The sequence below is a fragment of the Oncorhynchus clarkii genome, chromosome 16, assembly GCF_045791955.1.
Source record: "Oncorhynchus clarkii lewisi isolate Uvic-CL-2024 chromosome 16, UVic_Ocla_1.0, whole genome shotgun sequence".
Lineage (NCBI taxonomy): Eukaryota > Metazoa > Chordata > Actinopteri > Salmoniformes > Salmonidae > Oncorhynchus > Oncorhynchus clarkii.
In genome coordinates this window covers 52,253,526-52,272,819 of record NC_092162.1, presented here as the reverse complement: position 1 = coordinate 52,272,819, position 19,294 = coordinate 52,253,526, and the positions used below count along the sequence as shown (strand labels likewise).

Sequence of the window (19,294 nt, the reverse complement as noted above, 5' to 3'; positions counted from 1 at the left end):
ATATCGTTTAGGACCTTGAGCGTGGCTGAGGTGCACCCATGACCAGCTCAGAAACCAGATTGCATAGTGGAGAAGGTACGGTGGGATTCGAAATGGTCGGTGATCTGTTTGTTGACTTGGCTTTCGAAGATTTTAGAAAGGCAGGGCAGGATGGATATAGGTCTATAACCGTTTGGGTCTATGGTGTCTCCCCCTTTGAAGAGGGGGATCACCGCAGCAGCTTTCCGATCTTTGGGGATCTTAGACGATACAAAAAGGAGGTTGAATAGGCTAGTAATAGGGGTTGCAACAATTTCGGCTGATAATTTTAGAAAGAGAGGGTCCAGATTGTCTAGCCCAGCTGATTTGTAGGGATCCAGATTTTGCAGCTCTTTCAGAACATCAGATGTTTGGATTGGGGTAAAGGAGAAGCGGGGGGAGTTTGGGCAAGTTGCTGCAGGGGGTGCTGAGGTGTTGGCCTGGGTAGGGGTAGCCAGGTGGAAAGCAAGCCCACCCGTGGATAAATGCTTATATAAATTATCGGTTATCATAGATTTATCGGCAGTGACAGTGTTTTCTATCCTTGGTGCAGTGGGCAGGTGGGAGGAGGTGGTCTTTTTCTCCATGGACTTTATAGTGTCTCAACTTTTTGGAATTAGTGCTACAGGAAGGAAATTTCTGTTTGAAAACGCTAGCCTTAGCTTTCCTATCTGACTGAGTATATTGGTTCCTGACTTCCCTGAAGAATTGCATATCGCGGGGGCTATTCGATGCTAATGCAGAACGCCACAGGATGTTTTTGTGCTGGTCAAGGGCAGTCAAGTCTGGGGTGAACCAAGGGCTATATATGTTATTAGTTCTGCATTTTTTTGAATGGGGCATGCTTTCTTAAGCTGGAGAGAAAAGCACTTTTGACGAGCAACCAGGCATCCTCTACTGACGGGATGAGGTCGATATCCTTCCAGGATACCTGGGCCAGGTCGGTTAGAAAGGCCTGTTCGCTGAAGTGTTTTAGGGAGTGTTTGACAGTGATGAGGGGTGGTCGTTTGACCGCGGACCCATTATGCATGCAGGCAATAAGGCAGTGATCACTGAGATCCTGGTTGAAGACAGCAGAGGTGTATTTAGAGGGCAAGTTTGTCAGGATGATATCTAAGAGGGTGCCCATGGTTACAGATTTTGGGTTGTACCTGGTAGGTTCCTTGATAATTTGTGTGATATTGAGGGCATCTATTTTAGATTGTAGGATGGCCGGGGTGTTAAGCAAGTCCAAGTTTAGGTCTCCTAACAGTACGAACTCTGAAGATAGATTGGGGGGCGATCAATTCACATATGGTGTCCAAGGCACAGCTGGGGGCTGAAGGGGGTCTATAACAAGTGGCAACGGTGAGAGACTTGTTTCTGGATAGGTGGATTTTTAAAAGAAGAAGCTTGAATTGTTTGGGCACAGACCTGGATAGTATGACAGAACTCTGCAGGCGATCTCTGCAGTAGATTGCAACTTTGCCCCCTTTGGCAGTTCTATCGTGTCGGAAAATGTTATAGTTAAGGATGGACATTTCAGGATTTTTGGTGGCCTTCCTAAACCAGGATTCAGACACGGCTAGGACATCCGGGATGGCAGAGTCTGCTAAAGCAGTGAATAAAACAACTTAGGGAGGAGGATTCTAATGTTAACATGCATGAAACCAATGCTTTTACGGTTACAGAAGTCAACAAATGAGAGCGCCTGGGGAATGGGAGTGATGCTGGGGGCTGCAGGGCCTGGGTTAACCTCTACATCACCAGAGGAACAAAGGAGGAGTAGGATAAGAGTACAGCTAAAAGCTAAAAGAACTGGTGGTCTAGTGTGTTCGGAACAGAGAGTTAAAGGAGCAGGTTTCTGGGCGCAGAAGAATAGATTCAAGGCATAATGTACAGACAAGGGTATGGTAGGATGTGAGTACAGTGGAGGTAAACCTAGGCATTGAGTGACGATGAGAGAGGTTTTGTCTCTAGGAGCGCCATTTAAGCTAGGTGCGGTCACTGCATGTGTGGGGGGTGGAACAACAGGGCATATTGAGGCATATTGAGGCATATTGAGCAGGGCTGGAGGCTCTACAGTGAAATAAGACAAAAAATGACTAATCAAAACAGCAATAGACAAGGCATATTGACATTAGGGAGAGGCATGTGTAGCCGAGAAATCATAGGGTCCAGTGAGTAGCTAGGCGAGCTGGAGTCACGGAGATTCAGACAGCTAGCAGGCCGGGGATAGCAGCAGGCTAGCAGATGGGCCTCAGGGGGACTTCGCAACGGGGGAGCCTGTAGAAACCCCCTCGGACGGTTACGTCGGCAGACCAGTCGTGATGGATCGGAGGGGCTCCATGTTGGCAGCAAAGGGTTCAGGCCAATTGGTAAAAGAGGTATTGAAGCCCAGGGATTATCTGATGGATTTCTTCGGCTAGCCGGGAGATGGGCCTAGCTCGAGGCTAACTCCAGGCTAACTGGTGTTTGCTTCGGGACAGAAACCCCCTCAGACGGTTACGTCGGTAGACCAGTCGTGATGGATCGGCGGGGCTCCTTGTCGGCATCAAAGGGTCCAGACTCATGATGATGTATTGGTTTACCTAGCTAACTATAGCTAGGCTATTAATGATGATGTATTGGTTGACCTAGCTAACTATAGCTAGGCTACTCATGATGATGTATTGGTTGACCTAGCTAACTATAGCTAGCTACTCATGATGTATTGGTTGACCTAGCTAACTATAGCTAGGCTACTCATGATGATGTATTGCTTTTTGCTTTTGAGTAATCAACAACAGCCCCCTTGTCCCACCGATGCCTCTACCTTTCGATGAGAAATAACATCTTCATCCTCATCACCATTGTTTGAATGGCATTACGGTGACCATGAAGGGAGCGGGTGCTTTAGAAGCTTGGGTGCTTTAGAAGCTTGCAGCCCTCTCGGCTCTGCACGCTGCTCCGCGCTGCCATGGCAACCTTCATTACCTGCCGCTTGAGAGAGCGGTAGGGGGAGGAAGGGGAGTGAGTTAGTTCATTGACTCCCTGACTGTTGCTTCTGTAAAGGTGCCCAGGGATCAATGTTTTATACAGTAATGAGGAGAGAACTATCCCAGAACACAACACACACAGGTACGGACACACACACACATCCCCCATGTTCACCTGTCGGCTCCAGCGAGTCCCACACAAAGCCAAAACGAGGGCAACAGACTAGAGGCGTGCCCAGCACCACAACATAGGACAGACAGAAACATCTCCTCAGCCCAGCTCATAGACAGGGAATATACTCACATGATGACAGAGACTGTGGAGAGATGAGACCAAAATGTTATAGAGTGGGAGAAATAGAGACAAAATAATGAGGAAGAAGCCAGAGAGAATGTGGTGTGTGTGTGTGTATTTTGGATAACGTGAAAATCTGTCAGCCCCCCACACGTTGTTCATTCTGCTTGTTGTCGAAATTCAAGTTTTACTAGGTGCAGCCTGTGTCACATGACCCGCTGCCCCACACACCTGCCTGAGAGGTTAGCTATCCGGTTGTCATGGCAGCAAGTTTTGCCTTATTGTGAGCAGAACGCAGGTTGGAACTAGAAGTGTTTTCCCCCCCACCCTTTTTAGCGGGGAGCTGGTTGTGTTGGGTGGTGCTTTATGCTGTTGGAGCTGGAGCTCTGAAAATTATTAGTGTAAAGATAAGCAAAGGGTCATGATAGATTCATTGTGAATTGTGAAGATGTAAATATGAAGAATTCTTAAATCACAATATGAGAATGAAATTACTTCATTAAATGTAACGTTTTGAGCTATGGTAAACTTGAATTAGAATATGGTGTTGATAGCCTTATCAATGTTTTGTTATCACGTGAATCCCTGATGACTACATACACTTAATATTGTCTACAGTAGCCTACAAATAACAAAGTTTGGTTCGACCACCTGTGGTCATTTTGAAGATCCTGAACAAAGACAAAAGATCTCACCTCTCTTACCTTAACTGTTTTCGAAATTGTGTCAGTTTGTTGACCACACACTTTGGTAGGAGGGAGAATACAATGATTGAACAGCTAGTGAAAGAAACAACCAACCAAACAAAGCAATGAAAAAAACATACTTCAAAGAGCCATTTCTTTGTAGCGATTTAAAGTGCATTTTGTGCACCACCTGCTGTTTTACACATTCTCTCTCTCTCTCTGTGTGTGTGTGTGTGTGTGTGTGCGTGCTCCTGGCAGGTATACCCCCTCAACCCCCCTCCCCCTAGTACACACACACAGCTCTCCACTGGCCTTGGGGGAGAATATGGACATTCCCAAGAAGACTCAGAAATCCCAGCACCACTCTCTCTCCTAGCCTGTGTGTGTGTGTATGCGCACGAGTGTACACGCGTGTGGGCTTGGGTGTCTGCACAGAACTTCTACAATACCCCCATCATCATCCACACTATCATGACCTTGGTCATTTTTAGTAATTTGAAAAATAAATAATACAAATATATATGTTACACACAATAAATAAAATATATTACAGGTCAACATCTAAATATTGGTCCCATGCGTTGATCGAAGCTCAGAAAAATTAGATTATTGATCTGACTGAGTTATAATCGCGCCGACATCTTTGCGAAGACTGAGTGGAATCATGGACAGTGGTTTGTTCATTATGTTCGCCTGCGTCCCCCAGATTTGCCTAAGTGATTTGCCTCACCACTCAAACTCTCTCCGCCCTCTCGCGGCACAGGTGGAGGGTCTGACGTGAAACTAACTACTGTTCCCCAGCTTGCACTTGGCCCAAGTAGACTGGACTAGAGAGTCAGAGATGCTGATGACCGTGTGTTTGCGAGATGCCGGACAAAAGCCAATTTTAAAACCGTCCCCATGACTCCTGCCATGTCTACAGACATCCCCCAAACAAACAAACCCCGACTTTCTGAGAATGAGTGCACAACTGGTAAATAGTCGCTCATAGATGTCAGTCTGGTGGCTAACTGCCAGCAGACTTCTATTGCAGTAATGTTGAAGGGCTCTGGCTAGTATTACTTAGCTTATTACTTAATCCTTCTAGCTGGCTAATGTTAAACGGAGCCTACCTCAGCAGGAGCAAAATACATGCCATTAAGTTCTCATATTAACGTTGCTTTGGAGAGAGTAGGCTACTGAGACAGACAGACCGTGATGTGGCGCTCAGTGGTGAAGCTGAGGCAGCAGAGACAGAGCGAGAGGAAGCAAGCAGAAAAAGGTTAGTACAGAAGTTCCCAAACTTGGGGTTGGAGACCCATGTGGTGTCCACTGAGAATCTGTACTAATCTTATCAAACGAGTTAGGAAAAAAATATATATATATAATGTTTCAATATGAATATCTCCACATACCCTGTAGGCATACATTGAAATGCAATCGATACAGTTCTAAAATGTTTGTTTTTATCACTGATGCTATGTCAGTGTGAATCATGACTCATATTTACCCCCCTTTCAGGGGTATAACGTTACAATTGTATAGCTAATAGGTTATGTGTTTGTAGATCAACTGAGGTGAATGAACCTACAGCAGCCAAGGTGATAATGACTCAGGTCATTTTTGCTTTTTTTTGCTGTTCTCCAAATACCATTTCAAATTGTTTTATTGTATCGAAATGCCTTATGGACCTCATTAAAACTCAAACCCTGGTTACAGCCCTGCTCACTATTAATGGTCTTCATAAAAATTATCAATCATTTTCAGGCTTTTTTTAGTAGGAGATTTGATTGTTTTGTGAAAGAAAATTAGGGTTATCGAAACTAAAGACTGATTTTAAGAGAGAATTTTCATTTGTTTACCTATTGGGGGCTCTTAGGTTATGTGTTGGCATAATGTGTCAGCCGCTTTACATAATATGGTATTGTGTGTGTATGTGTGTAGGCTTGGTGCCTTGTGCTCTAGGACTCATCTCAATGATCCAGTCTGCTAAAGTACCACTCGTCCTCTCCTCTCCTGCAGTGTGTGGACGGGAGCTCTGGGTCGGAATCCTCTCTGAAGAGGGTGGCGGTGGTGGAGGACTTCTTTGACATCATCTATGCCATGCACGTAGAGATCAGCACCGACCCCGGCAAAGCACCCAAACACGCCGGACAGAAGAAGACCTACAAAGCGGTGAAAATACACTCTTTATCTCTCTACCTCTCTCACACATTCCCCCTCTTTATCAAATCAAATTTTATTGGTCACGTACACATGGTTAGCAGATGTTATTGCGAGTGTAGCAAAATGCTAATGCTTCTAAACTCAGCAAAAAAATAAATGTCCTCTCACTGTCAGCTGTGTTTATTTTCAGCAAACTTAACATGTGTAAATATGTGTATGAACATAACAAGATTCAACAATTGAGACATAAACTGAACAAGTTCCACAGACATGTGACTAAGAGAAATTGAATAATGTGTCCCTGAACAATGTGTCCCTGGTGTGGCCACCAACTGCATTAAGTACTGTAGTGCATCTCCTTCTCATGAACTGCACCAGATTTGCCAGTTCTTGCTCTTCCACCAAGGCACCTGCAAGTTCCTGGACATTTCTGGGGGAAATGGCACAAGCCCTCACCCTCCGATCCAATAGGTCCCAGGCCTGCTCAATGGGATTGAGATCCGGGCTCTTCGCTGGCCATGGCAGGACACTGACATTCCTATCTTGCAGGAAATCACGCACAGAACGAGCAGTATGGCTGGTGGCATTGTCTTGTTGGAGGGTCATGTCAGGATGAGCCTGCAGGAAGGGTACCACATTAGGGAGGAGGATGTCTTCCCTGTAATGCACAGCGTTGAGATTGCCTGCAATGACAACAAGCTCAGTCCAATGATGCCGTGACACACCGCCCCAGCCCATGACGGACCCTCCACCTCCAAATCGATCCCGCTGCAGAGTATAGGCCTCGGTGTAACGCTCATTCCTTTGACGATAAACGCAAATCCGACCATCACCCCTGGTGAGACAAAACCACGACTTGTCAGTGAAGAGCAATTTTTGCCAGTCCTGTCTGGTCCAGCGACGGTGGGTTTGTGGCCATAGGCAACGTTGTTACCGGTGATGTCTGGTGAGGACCTTCCTTACAACAGGCCTACAAGCCCTCAGTCCAACCTCTCTCAGCCTATTGCAGTTGTTGTTGCCATCCTGTACCTGTCCCGCAGGTGTGATGTTCGGATGTACCGATCCTGTGCAGGTGTTGTTATACGTGGTCTGCCACTGTGAGGACGATCAGCTGTCCGTCCTGTCTCCCTGTAGCACTGTCTTAGGAGTCTCACAGTACGGACATTGCAATTTAATGCCCTGGCCACATCTGCAGTCCTCATGCCTCCTTGCAGCATGCCTAAGACATGTTCACATAGATGAGCAGGGACCCTGGGCATCTTTATTCTGGTGTTTTTCAGAGTCAGTAGAAAGGCCTCTTTAGTGTCCTAGATTTTCATAACTGTGACCTTAATTGCCTACCTTCTGTAAGCTGTTAGTGTGTTAACGACCGTTCCACAGGTGCATGTTCATTAATTGTTTATGGTTCATTGAAAAAGTATGAGAAACAGTGTTTAAACCCTTTACAATGAAGATCTGTGAAGTTATTTGGATTTTTCTTTTTTCATCCCCCAGGGATGTTTATTTTTTTTCTGAGTTTAGATCTGACAGTGCAGCAGTATCTAACAGGTAACATCTAACAAATTCCACAACACAACCTAATAAACACAATCTAGTAAAGCCCACTGTATGTAATAACAGTTAAGGTTTTCTGAGCTAACAATGTAAGAAATAATACATAAAAAAAACAAATATTGCACAGTTTCCTAAGGACTTGAAGCAAAGCTGCCATCTCTATCGGTGCCATTTAAAAAAAAAAAAAAAAAAAAACTGTCTCTCTCTCCTTTCACTTGATCTTTCTCTCTACCTGTATCTCAATACATTTTACTTTATATTTCTCTCCATCTGTCTCATTCTTCCCTTTTACTCAATCTTTCTCTTCGATCACACGGTCACCCTGTGTGTCAACACCTTTATATCTATCTTAGCCTGCTGCCTCTCTCTCTCTCCCCTGGCTCTGTTTCTATTTGACACTCTCTTTTAATCGCCTGTCTTTATGATTATTTGGCAATATATGTTCTGTTCTCTGTTCCTCTTTCGATCTTTAGTATTCATTCCTGTTTCGTGACTTGTTTCTCTCTCTCTCGCCGTCCATCTGGTTTTTGGTGTTTAGACACAATCAATAGCACTAACACTCGCTTTCTCCGTATCCCATTAAAATGAATGGGATAGTTGAAATAGATTTGTATAATACTTCTGGACCACCCTCTGAATATTTTCTCGCAAGACAGCAGGCATCACCATTGACCCAGAACATTCATGTTGGCAAATATGTATTTTTCTCTTCAGTTCATTCACTGAACCCCCAGTTCTCTATTTCAGATAAACTAACATATATCTATTAATTTCCAGTCAATAACATTACCGCAATCTCTGTGACACTTACCGCTACCATATCTTCGCCCCCCCCCCGTTTTTTATTGTTACCTCACTTCATTACAAGAAAATGCTGCAACTTCGCAAGATTTTTCCATTTTGTGTGTGTGAAAGAAAACGTTTCTCACTTTAGATTGAAGGGTCTGGCAAGGATATTAGATTCTAGTGCAAAGCTGACCTTGTGGTCATTGGAAGAAGGTATTTCTCTCTCCCTGACAACTATTCAGCAATTCTCTCTGTGAGCTTCTCCACAGTCGCTGAAGGCCAGATGTCTAGTTTATTTAGATTGAGGGCGATGACCGCAGTGCAAAGCACACACCTGGGCAACATTGTCCATCGTTCCTTCCTAGCTTAATTTCAAATGGGGAGATTTCACATGCCTGCCATTGGAAAATGCGGTTCCGCCCTGTACTAAAGTAAATGGGACAAAACCTTTCATTTTCCCAGTGTGTTGTATTGGGATACTTTGCCATCTCAATTGGTGATACTGCCCTCTTCTGGTTGAACATGGTAACTAAATCTTCACCCCAGTACTGTACAGAACATGTACTTTCCTTTTTAGGATTTATTTTCACTTTATTGGATAAGAATGAAATGATTAGAATATCAGTATAACATTAGTAGTGAGTATACAGAGCTGTAACTGTGTAATGAACAGAATAATTCCTCTTTTATTCACTACTTATTTACAGTATTTTTACTCTGCCCACTGCCATGGCTTCCAGGGTGCTTTGTCACACAGTGGGCCATGAAATGTTCATTACACACACACACACACACACACACACATGCGCGCGCACACACGCACACACACACACACACACACACACTCTGCAGGTCACATGACTGGTTGTCCCTATCCTTCCGGAGCCAACAGAGATGGCCGCCTCGCTTCGCGTTACGAGTAAACTATGCATTATTTTGTTTTTTTTACGTGTTATTTCTTACATTGGTACCCCAGGTAATCTTAGGTTTTATTACATAGAGGAACTACTGGATATAAGAGCAACGTCAACTCACCATCATTACAACCAGGAATATGACTTTCCCGAAGCGGATCCTGTGTTTTGCCCACCACCCAGGACAATGGATCGGATCCCTGCCGGCAAACCAAAACAACGACGCTGTAAAAGGGGCAGACGAAACGGTCTTCTGGTCCGGCTCCGGAGACGGGCACATCGCACACCGCTCCTGAGCATACTACTCGCCAATGTCCAGTCGCTTGACAACAAGGTTGATGAAATCCGAGCAAGGTTAGCATTCCAGAGAGACATAAGAGACTGTAACGTTCTTTGCTTCATGGAAACATGGCTCACTTCACGCATCACGCCCACAGAAACAAGCATCTTTCTGGTAAGAAGAGGGGCGGGCGGGGTATGCCTTATGGTTAACGAGACGTGGTGTGATCATAACAACATACCGGAACTCAAGTCCTTCTGTTCACCTGACTTAGAATTCCTCACAATCAAATGTCGACCGCATTATCTACCAAGAGAATTCTCTTGGTAATCACAGCCGCATATATTCCCCCCCAAGCAGACACATCGATGGCCCTGAACAAACTTTATTTGACTCTACATAAACTGGAAACCACATATCCTGAGGCTGTATTCATTGTAGCTGAGGATTTTAACAAGGCTAATCTGAAAACAAGACTTCCTAAATTCTATCAGCATATCGATTGTGCTACCAGGGCTGGTAAAACCCTGGATCATTGTTATTCTAACTTCCGCGACGCATATAAGGCCCTCCCCCGCCCTCCTTTCGGAAAAGCTGACCATGACTCCATTTTGTTGCTTCCTGCCTATAGACAGAGACTAAAACAGGAAGCTCCCGCTCTCAGGTCTGTTCAACGCTGGTCCGACCATTCCACGATTCCACGCTTGGATTCCACGATTCCACGCTTGGATTCCACGATTCCACGCTTGGATTCCACGATTCCACGCTTCAAGATTGCTTCGATCACATTGATTGGGATATGCTCCGCATTGCGTCAAACAACAACATTGATGAATACGCTGATTCGGTGAGCGAGTTTATTAGCAAGTGCATCGGCGATGTCGTACCCACAGCAATTATTAAAACATTCCCAAACCAGAAACCGTGGATTGATGGCAGCATTCGCGCGAAACTGAAAGCGCGAACCACTGCTTTTAACTAGGGCAAGGTGACCGGAAACATGACCGAATACAAACAGTGTAGCTATTCCCTCCGCAAGACAATAAAACAAGCTAAGTGTCAGTATAGAGACAAAGTAGAGTCACAATTCAACAGCTCAGACACAAGAAGTATGTGGCAGGGTCTACAGTCAATCACGGATTACAAAAATAAAACCAGCCCCGTCGCGGACCAGGATGTCTTGCTCCCAGACAGACTAAACAACTTCTTTGCTCGCTTTGAGGACAATACAGTGCCCCTGATGCGGCCTGCTACCAAAACCTGCGGACTCTCCTTCACTGCAGCCGATATCACTGCAGCCGATGTGAGTAAAAGATTTAAACGTGTTAACCCTCGCAAGGCTGCAGGCCCAGACAGCATCCCCAGCCGCGTCCTCAGAGTATGCGCAGACCAGCTGGCTGGTGTGTTTACGGACATATTCAATCAATCCTTATCCCAGTCTTCTGTTCCCAGATGCTTCAAGAGGGACACCATTGTTCCTGTTCCCAAGAAAGCTAAGGTATCTGAGCTAAACAACTACCGCCCCGTAGCACTCACTTCCGTCATCATGAAATACTTTGAGAGACTAGTCAAGGACCATATCACCTCCACCCTACCTGACACCCTAGACCCACTCCAATTTGCTTACCACACTGCCCTAACCCATCTGGACAAGAGGAACACCTATGTGAGAATGCTGTTCATCGACTACAGCTCAGCATTTAACACCATAGTACCCTCCACACCCGTCATCAAGCTCAGGTCTTGACCCTGGGTCTCGACCCCGCCCTGTGCGGTACTGGACTTCCTGATGTGCCGCCCCCAGGTGATGAAGGTAGGTAACAACATCTCCACCCCGCTGATCCTCAACACTGGGGCCCCACAAGGGTGCGTTCTGAGCCCTCTCCTGTACTCCCTGTTCACCCATGACTGCGTGGCCATGCACGCCTCTAACTCAATCATCAAGTTTGTAGATGACACTACAGTGGTAGACTTGATTACCAACAACGACGAGACGGCCTTTGTCACCAAAAGCACTCACAAACTTTTACAGATGCACAATCGAGAGCATCCTGTTGGGCTGTATCACCGCCTGGTACGGCAACTGCTCTGCCCACAACTGTAAGGCTCTCCAGAGGGTAGTGAACTCTGCACAACGCATCACCGGGGGCAAACTACCTGCCCTCCAGGACACCTACACCACCCGATGTCACAGGAAGGCCATAAAGATCATCAAGGACAACAACCACCCGAGCCATTGCCTGATCACCCCGCTTTCATCCAGAAGGCGAGGTCAGTACAGGTGCATCAAAGCAGCGACCGAGAGACTGAAAAACAGCTTCTATCTCAAGGCCATCAGACTGTTAAACATTGAGTGGCTGATGCCAACATACTGACTCAACTCCAGCCCCTTTAATATTGGAAAAATGTATGTAAAAAATGTATCACTAGCCACTTTAAACAATGCCACTTAATATAATGTTTACATACCCTACATACCCTACTGTACTCGATACCTACCATCTACTGCATCTTGCCTATGCCGTTCTGTACCATCACTCATTCATACATCTTTATGTACATATTCTTCATCCCTTTACACTTGTGTGTATAAGGTAGTTGTTGTGAAATTGTTAGGTTAGATTAGTCGTTGGTTATTACTACATTGTCGGAACTAGAAGCACAAGCATTTCGCTACACTCGCATTAACATCTGCTATCCATGTGTATGTGACAAATAAAATTTGATTTCATTGGCAGTGCTGCTCAGCCAACATGCTGCCTACTTCTCCTCTCTGTCCCCCTATGTGTCTCTTTATGCTTCCCCAGAACAGATAGAAAGAGCTGCATTGGTGGCCTAGGGCAGACCCACCACCACAGGCCCTTTCCAGACCCACGGTCCTACTCTGTAGGCTACATGGCTCGCTTTCTGAGATTCTACTGGGACTGGGAAAACAATGGCGGTGGTAGCTAGCCTGTCGTCACACAAAGAGAGTCAACCCTTCTGGGGGGGGAGTCGCTGCCTCGCCCCCCTATTCCCTCCTATGACCCTACATATGAGGGCACAGAGGTCCGGACCCCTGTAATCTGTAATTTTTTGAATTAAAAACAAATATATATATATATAATATAAATCTATATGTTGAACACAATAAATATAATCAATTAAGGGTCAACATCGAAATATTTATCCCAGCATTTATCCAAGCTCAGAATGCTTATATTCTTGATCTGACTGCCTGCCTCTTTGCGAACGAGTGGAATCATGAACAGTGGTTGGTTCGTTATTTTCACCTGCATCACCACTCTATCAAATGGCTAACTCCCCCCTCTCGCGGCACAGGCCGAGGGCCTGAGATGTGAAACAAAGTACACCAGCTCACACTCGGATCAAGTAGCCTAGGCAACTAGAGAGTCGGAGATGCTGACGACTGGGTTTGCAAGATGCCGGACAAATGGCAATTTTTAATCCTTCCTGCGACTCCTGCCGTGTCTACAGACATCCCCCAAACAAACAAATAGTAACTCTTTGAGAATGAGTGCACCACGGGAGGCAGCTGAGGGGTGGACGGCTCATAATAATGGCCAGAACCGAGCAAATAGAATGGCATCATTCCACTAATTCCGCTCCAGTCATTACCACGAGCCCGTCCTCCCCAATTAAGGTGCCACCAACCTCCTGTGGAGTACACAACTGGTAAATAGTCACTTATAGATAAATGAGCTTCAACTTTCAGTGAGGTCCCTTTTCGGACCTTTCTAAAACTCAACCTCCTTCCCTCTAGATCCCCCCCCCTCACTCCCCTCCTCCCCTCCCTCATTTTACAACCATCACCTCTCTGGCCAGGATGTTTGTTAGAGGCAAGGGGCTTTGAGGGAGAGGCGAGCGTGTGTATTTTCTCCTGCTCCCAACACCAGCCTGCCACAGAGGGCGGAGTGATAGAGGGAGGCCAGTTTGAGAGAGAAGGGGAGTGGGGGAGGAAAGGATGACTGCAGGGACAGCGTGAAAAAAGGAAAGCTCGGAAGGTGACAGCAAGGGCAGGAGACATATGAGAATACATTGAAAGTTATCCTAGAAATAATCTGGTGTCACCAGGCCACCTTGCAAAAATGATAAAGAGACTGTGCAAACTGTCACCAAAGGCTGTGACTGACATTTGTCTCCATTTTATTCATAGAGACTAGGGTTGCAAAGGGTCGGAAACTTTCCGGTAAATTTCTGAAATTTCTGGAATTTTGCTTAAATTCATCAAAAAAGTTAGCTTATAACAGTGAACCTTTTTTGTGGGATACACATGAGGCAATTCTAGGTCTTGTGGCATATTTTGGTTAAACTATCCCCAATTCAATGGAATTGCAACCCTCTGCATGCACAGTGCATTCTTCCTTCACATGTACAGCTGATTCCCAAGATCTTGCACACTATTGAGATGCTATTGAGCCCACACTATTACACTGTCTGAGCCAAGGACTACATGCTATCTGGTCAATTTTGATTACAATACTGGGTGAGGTTTATATATTTTATATGACATACATTATTTTTTGTTAACTAGTAAATAGTAGCCTGCAGCAAAGTGTGTTTAAATAATGTCTAACTTATTAACAATTTCTGCTAGTTAGTTTTCGCTAGCCGTTTGATAGAGTGGTGAATGTGCTGCTAAAAGCCAAGGAAATGGTTAGGTATGTGAAGGGTCATCAAGTTATAGCAGCAATCTACCTCACCAAGCAAAGTGAGAAGAATAAGAGCATCACATTGAAGCTGCCCAGCAACACCCATTGTCATCAGATTTGACAGTCTCCTGGAAGGGAAGGAGTCTCTCCAAGAAATGGCCATATCACAGTCTGCCGATATGGACAGCTCCATCAAGAGGAGGATCCTCCTGGATGATGTATTTTGGGGGAGAGTGGTGAGCAGCCTGAAACTCCTGAAACTTATAGCAGTAGCCATTGCACGGACTGAGGGAGACAAGCCATCCTGTCTGATGTTTAGACTGCTTGCAGATTTAAGAGAAGAAATCCGTACTGCCGTGTCTCGCCACCTTGGCCTGGATGAGGGCAAGGTTCTTGGCAGTCTGGCGAAGTACACTTCCAAAGCAAAGGCTTTGGGATGGAGATGCAATATGGCAGTCGTGCCAACATAGCTCATCAGTTACCTGGTGGAAGGGACTTCTTGGATCTGAGCCACTTTCCCCTGTTGCCTCCATCATCCTCCAAATTCCACCAACATCAGCCTCCTCAGAGCGCAACTGGTCCTTGTTTGGGAACACACACACCAAACACACAACAGGCTAACCAATACAAGGGTTGAAAAATGTGTGGCCATACAGGGAAATGTTAGGCTTTTTGAGCCTGACAACGAGCAATCCTCAACAAGGTTGGAATGTGACAGTGAAGATGAGGCCTCAGAGTCTGATGATCAATAGGTGGACATTGAGGAGGTCCAGGGAGAAGACATGGAAGCCTGAGAGCAAGACAACCAAAGCTTTAGTTTCCAGACTATCATTTTACAGATGTATGTTGAAAACGTTTTTGGGAGATGAGATGGATCATTGGGGATCATTCAATATTCCCTTTCTTTTGTTGTTCAATGAAATCATCCCATGTGAAGAGTCAACTCATTTAATTAAAGTTCAATTCGTAACTAAATAGTTTTTTAAATTTCTATTGGAAGGATTTAATCATTTGCAATTATGTCTACTTATAAGGTAAAAGGTTTATGTTTCTGTCTCCATATGATATGGTAAATATATCCAGTGCAGAAAACATCTACATTTAAATTGTATTAATATTAATTTGCATATATTTCCGTTAATTCTCATATATTCCCATAATTTCCACGGAAAGTTTCCACCTCTGAATATTCCCCAAACTGTGCAATGCTAGACCAGACCACACCCCGCTCTCCTTGTTACACACACGGAGGTACACACGCACACACACGTACATACATACACCCTTAAAACCCTACTGACACTCCCTGCCTCTACTCTTGGTGAAGTGGTGACATTTTGTTCGTTGGAGTTTTAACAGAAAGTCCAAATTGAGCCTGTAGAGACAGTAGTATCACCTCTTCAGTGTTCAATACTAGAAGCATGCATAGCAGCATCTTTATCAGCCATGGCTTTGATAGTGATATCATTTTTTCTCTATTTTCCCCGCCTCTCACTCTCTCACTCTCTCTCTCTCTCGCTCTCCCGTCTCTCTCCCCCACCCCCCTCGCTCACTTGCTCGCTCTCTCGCTGATGGGCAGATAGCGGAGACGTATGCCTTCCTGCCCAGGGAGGCAGTGACCCGTTACCTGATGAGCTGTGGTGAGTGTCAGAAGCGGATGCACATCAGCCCTGGCGGCGCAGAGTTCAAAGGTAAACAACCTCTCTGTTTCTCTCTGGACCACTGACTGTTCAGAGCTATTTGGAAAGCTTCCGCAGTAGGCCTACATTACTACTCACGTCTGTACTGTCTGTAAGACATCCCATACAAATTGCAGACTCTCAGATCATGGATGTAGATGGACAGGTATTTTAATATGAGTTGTAAAAAGAACGCTTTTGAGCGCTGCTTGCTTTGCCCCCTCCTCCACTCCCCCTCCCCCTCTTATCCTCATCTTGCTGCCACCCTAAAGGCACACCCCCCCCAGTTTTCCCAGTCCTCCCCAGTCCTATTAAACTGATAGTCATTGGAGTGTCCTGCCTCCTTCCTAACACACTGCAATTAGCCTAATTTGGGGCTTTTAACAAAGAAATAAAGAAAAAAATGAGAGAGAGAGAGAGGCACAGCAGCCAGAGAGAAAAACGGCTTATTTCTTTGTATAGCATTTGTATTGTTGTGCTGGTTTCCCAGACTGAGAGAGTGCACAGTGTGTGGTATGGCATTGAACTGTGCTCAGCTCTACTGTGCTGCTGTGTTCTGTGCTAGCCTGGCCTGGGTTGGCTTGTGTCTTCCCCTGTGCCTGCTGGTTGGCTGTGTTAGCTTTGGCAAGTGACCGTACCACTGGAGGACAGCTATGGCGGTAAGGGAACCGTGACTCAGACTGGCATTCCAGAGGAAGATTCCTGATATCCCACAACCCCATGCATTGTTCCCAAGGCCAAGGGCGAAAGACACACGGAGACAGACAAAAATGGGGTGGAAATGGTGAGGAGAGAAATAAATCGGAGAGTCCAAAATGGAGTGAAATCTTCAATGGCTGTCCTGCTATTTATACATATTTTATTCTCTCTATATACAGGGTCCCATATTGACAGAGGGGCTGTCATGTACCTTCACATATGGAAGGCACTTCCATATTCCCACAAGAACAGAACATGGGTAGTATGTAAAGTAAACTATGCCAAATGAATAGTAATGCTCACCAAACCCTCCTCACCAAACTCTCCTCCATCCCATAAACACACAACACAGCAAGAGAAGTGCTCCCAGGCCCAATCTGTCTGTCAGAGTGTTGTGTCAACGCTGACCAGCTTAACACTGGGCGTCACTCATAAAGAGAGCAGCTAATTGGCTTCCTTCCCTATGGGGGTCCACCCCTTTCAACCCCTCCAACCCACCACCCCCCTCCTCTCCGCCTAAGCCACTCCCGCAAAAGTTCAGTGTTGAATTATTGAATGCAATTCATTACTGTATGCTGGGGCTCTTTTAAATTGACATCAGGCAGTCTTTTGAGTCACATCTTTCATCTTTAGTCTCTTCAACCTTCATCATAACGTATTGGTTATGCACTAGGAACAGGTATCAGGGAGGTGTAGGATAGGGCCCATATTCATAAAGCCCTCAGAGAAGGACTGCTGATTATGATCAGTTTTTTGCCTTTTAGATTATGATGAATAAGATTACATGGACAGGAGGGGCTTGATCCTAGATCAGCACTAGATCTGAGACGCTTTATTAATAAGAGCCTTGGTCACTGGTCCTGTGCTGATTTTTTTCTCCCTTCTCATTTTAAACTCCATTTCTCAGCTGTCAAGTCTAGTCTCTGTCATTTCATTTATCTGCTGACCTACTAAGGGACAATGTTCTGGAGTCCTGAAGGGGGGAAATACAAGGCAGATAATCTATACCTCTGCAGTAAATAGACAGGAGCGCAATCGATTACTGATGGATAGAGTGTGTGTACACATGAGTGTAATGTCCCAGTAGGTGATAGGTTGTTTGATATGATCCTTGGAGAGGAGGACCCTGTACGTCATGTGATAGTACCCTCCAAGGTCAGGTCCCTGGGTCTGAACCCCAACCTGTGCCACTGGGTCCTGAACTTCCTGACGGGCCGCCCCCAGGTGGTGAAGGTAGAAAACAACACCTCCACTTTGCTGATCCTCTACACAGGGGCCCCACAAGGGTGCGAACTCAGACCCCTCCTGTACTCCATGTTCACCCATGACTGCATGGCCACGCATGCCTCCGACTCAATCATCAAGTTTGCAGATGACACAACATTAGTAGGCCTGATTACCAACAATGACGAGACAGCCTACAGGGAGTAGGTGAGGGCCCTGGAAGAGTGATGCCAGGAAAATAACCTCTCACTTAACATCAACAAAACAAAGGAGCTGCTCGTGGACTTCAGGAAACAACCGAGGGAGCACACCCCTATCCACATCGACGGGACCACAGTGGAGAAGGTGGAAAGCTTCAAGTTCCTCGGCGTACACATCACTGACGATCTGAAATGGTCCACCCACACAGACAGGAGGCTGAAGAAATTTGGCTTGGCCCCTAAAACCCTCACAAACTCTTACAGATGCACAATGCACAATTGACAGCATCCTGTTGGGCTGTATCACCACCTGGTATGGCAACTGTACCGCCCGCAAATGGAAGGGCTCTGCAAAGGGTGGTGTGGTCTGCTCAACGTATCACCGGGGTCAAACTATGTGCCCTCCAGGACACCTACAGCACCCTAAGTCACAGGAAGGCCAAAAAGATAATCATGGACATCAACCACCCGAGCCACGGCCTGTTCACCCCGCTATCATCTAGAAGGCAAGGTTAGTACAGGTGTATCAAGGCTGGGACAGAGAGACTGAAAAACAGCTTCTATCGCAAGGCCATCAGACTGTTTAAACGGCCATCACTAGCCGGCTTCCACCCGGTTACGTAACCCTGCACCTTAGAGGCTGCTGTCCTATATACATAGACTTGGAATCACTGGCCACTTTAATAATGGAACACTAGTCACTTTAATAATGTTTAAATAATGTTTACATACTGCTTTACTCATCTCATATGTACAGTTTAAGTTGGAAGTTTACATACACTTAGGTTTGAGTCATTAAAACTCGTTTTTCAACAACACCATACATTTCTTGTAAACAAACTATAGTTTTGGCATGTTGGTTAGGACATCCACTTTGTGCAAGTAATTTTTCCAACAATTGTTTACAGAGATGATTTCAGTTATAATTCACTGTATCACAATTCCAGTGGGTCAGAAGTTTACATACACTAAGTTGACTGTGCCTTTAAACAACTTGGCTTTAGAAGCTTCTGATAGGGTAATTGACATAATTTGAGTCAATTGGAGGTGTACCTGTGGATAAATGTCAAGGCCTACCTTCAAACTCAGTGCCTCTTTGCTTGACATCATGAGAAAAACAGAAGAAGTCAGCCAAGACCTCAGAATTTTTTTATTTTATTTCCACAAGTCTGGTTCATTGCAATTTCCAAAAGCCTGAAGGTACC

General features: G+C 45.5%; 1 protein-coding gene across 1 annotated transcript in view; it reads left to right on the top strand.

Moving 5' to 3' along the window:
• Positions 1-19,294, top strand: part of LOC139368696 (nucleolar protein 4-like) — a 135,683-nt gene that overhangs the window by 33,708 nt on the left and 82,681 nt on the right. Inside the window, exons 2-3 of the mRNA XM_071107900.1 lie at positions 5,958-6,110; positions 15,867-15,978. Of these exons, the coding sequence (XP_070964001.1) occupies positions 5,958-6,110; positions 15,867-15,978 (265 nt within the window). The remainder of the gene's footprint in view (positions 1-5,957; positions 6,111-15,866; positions 15,979-19,294) is intronic.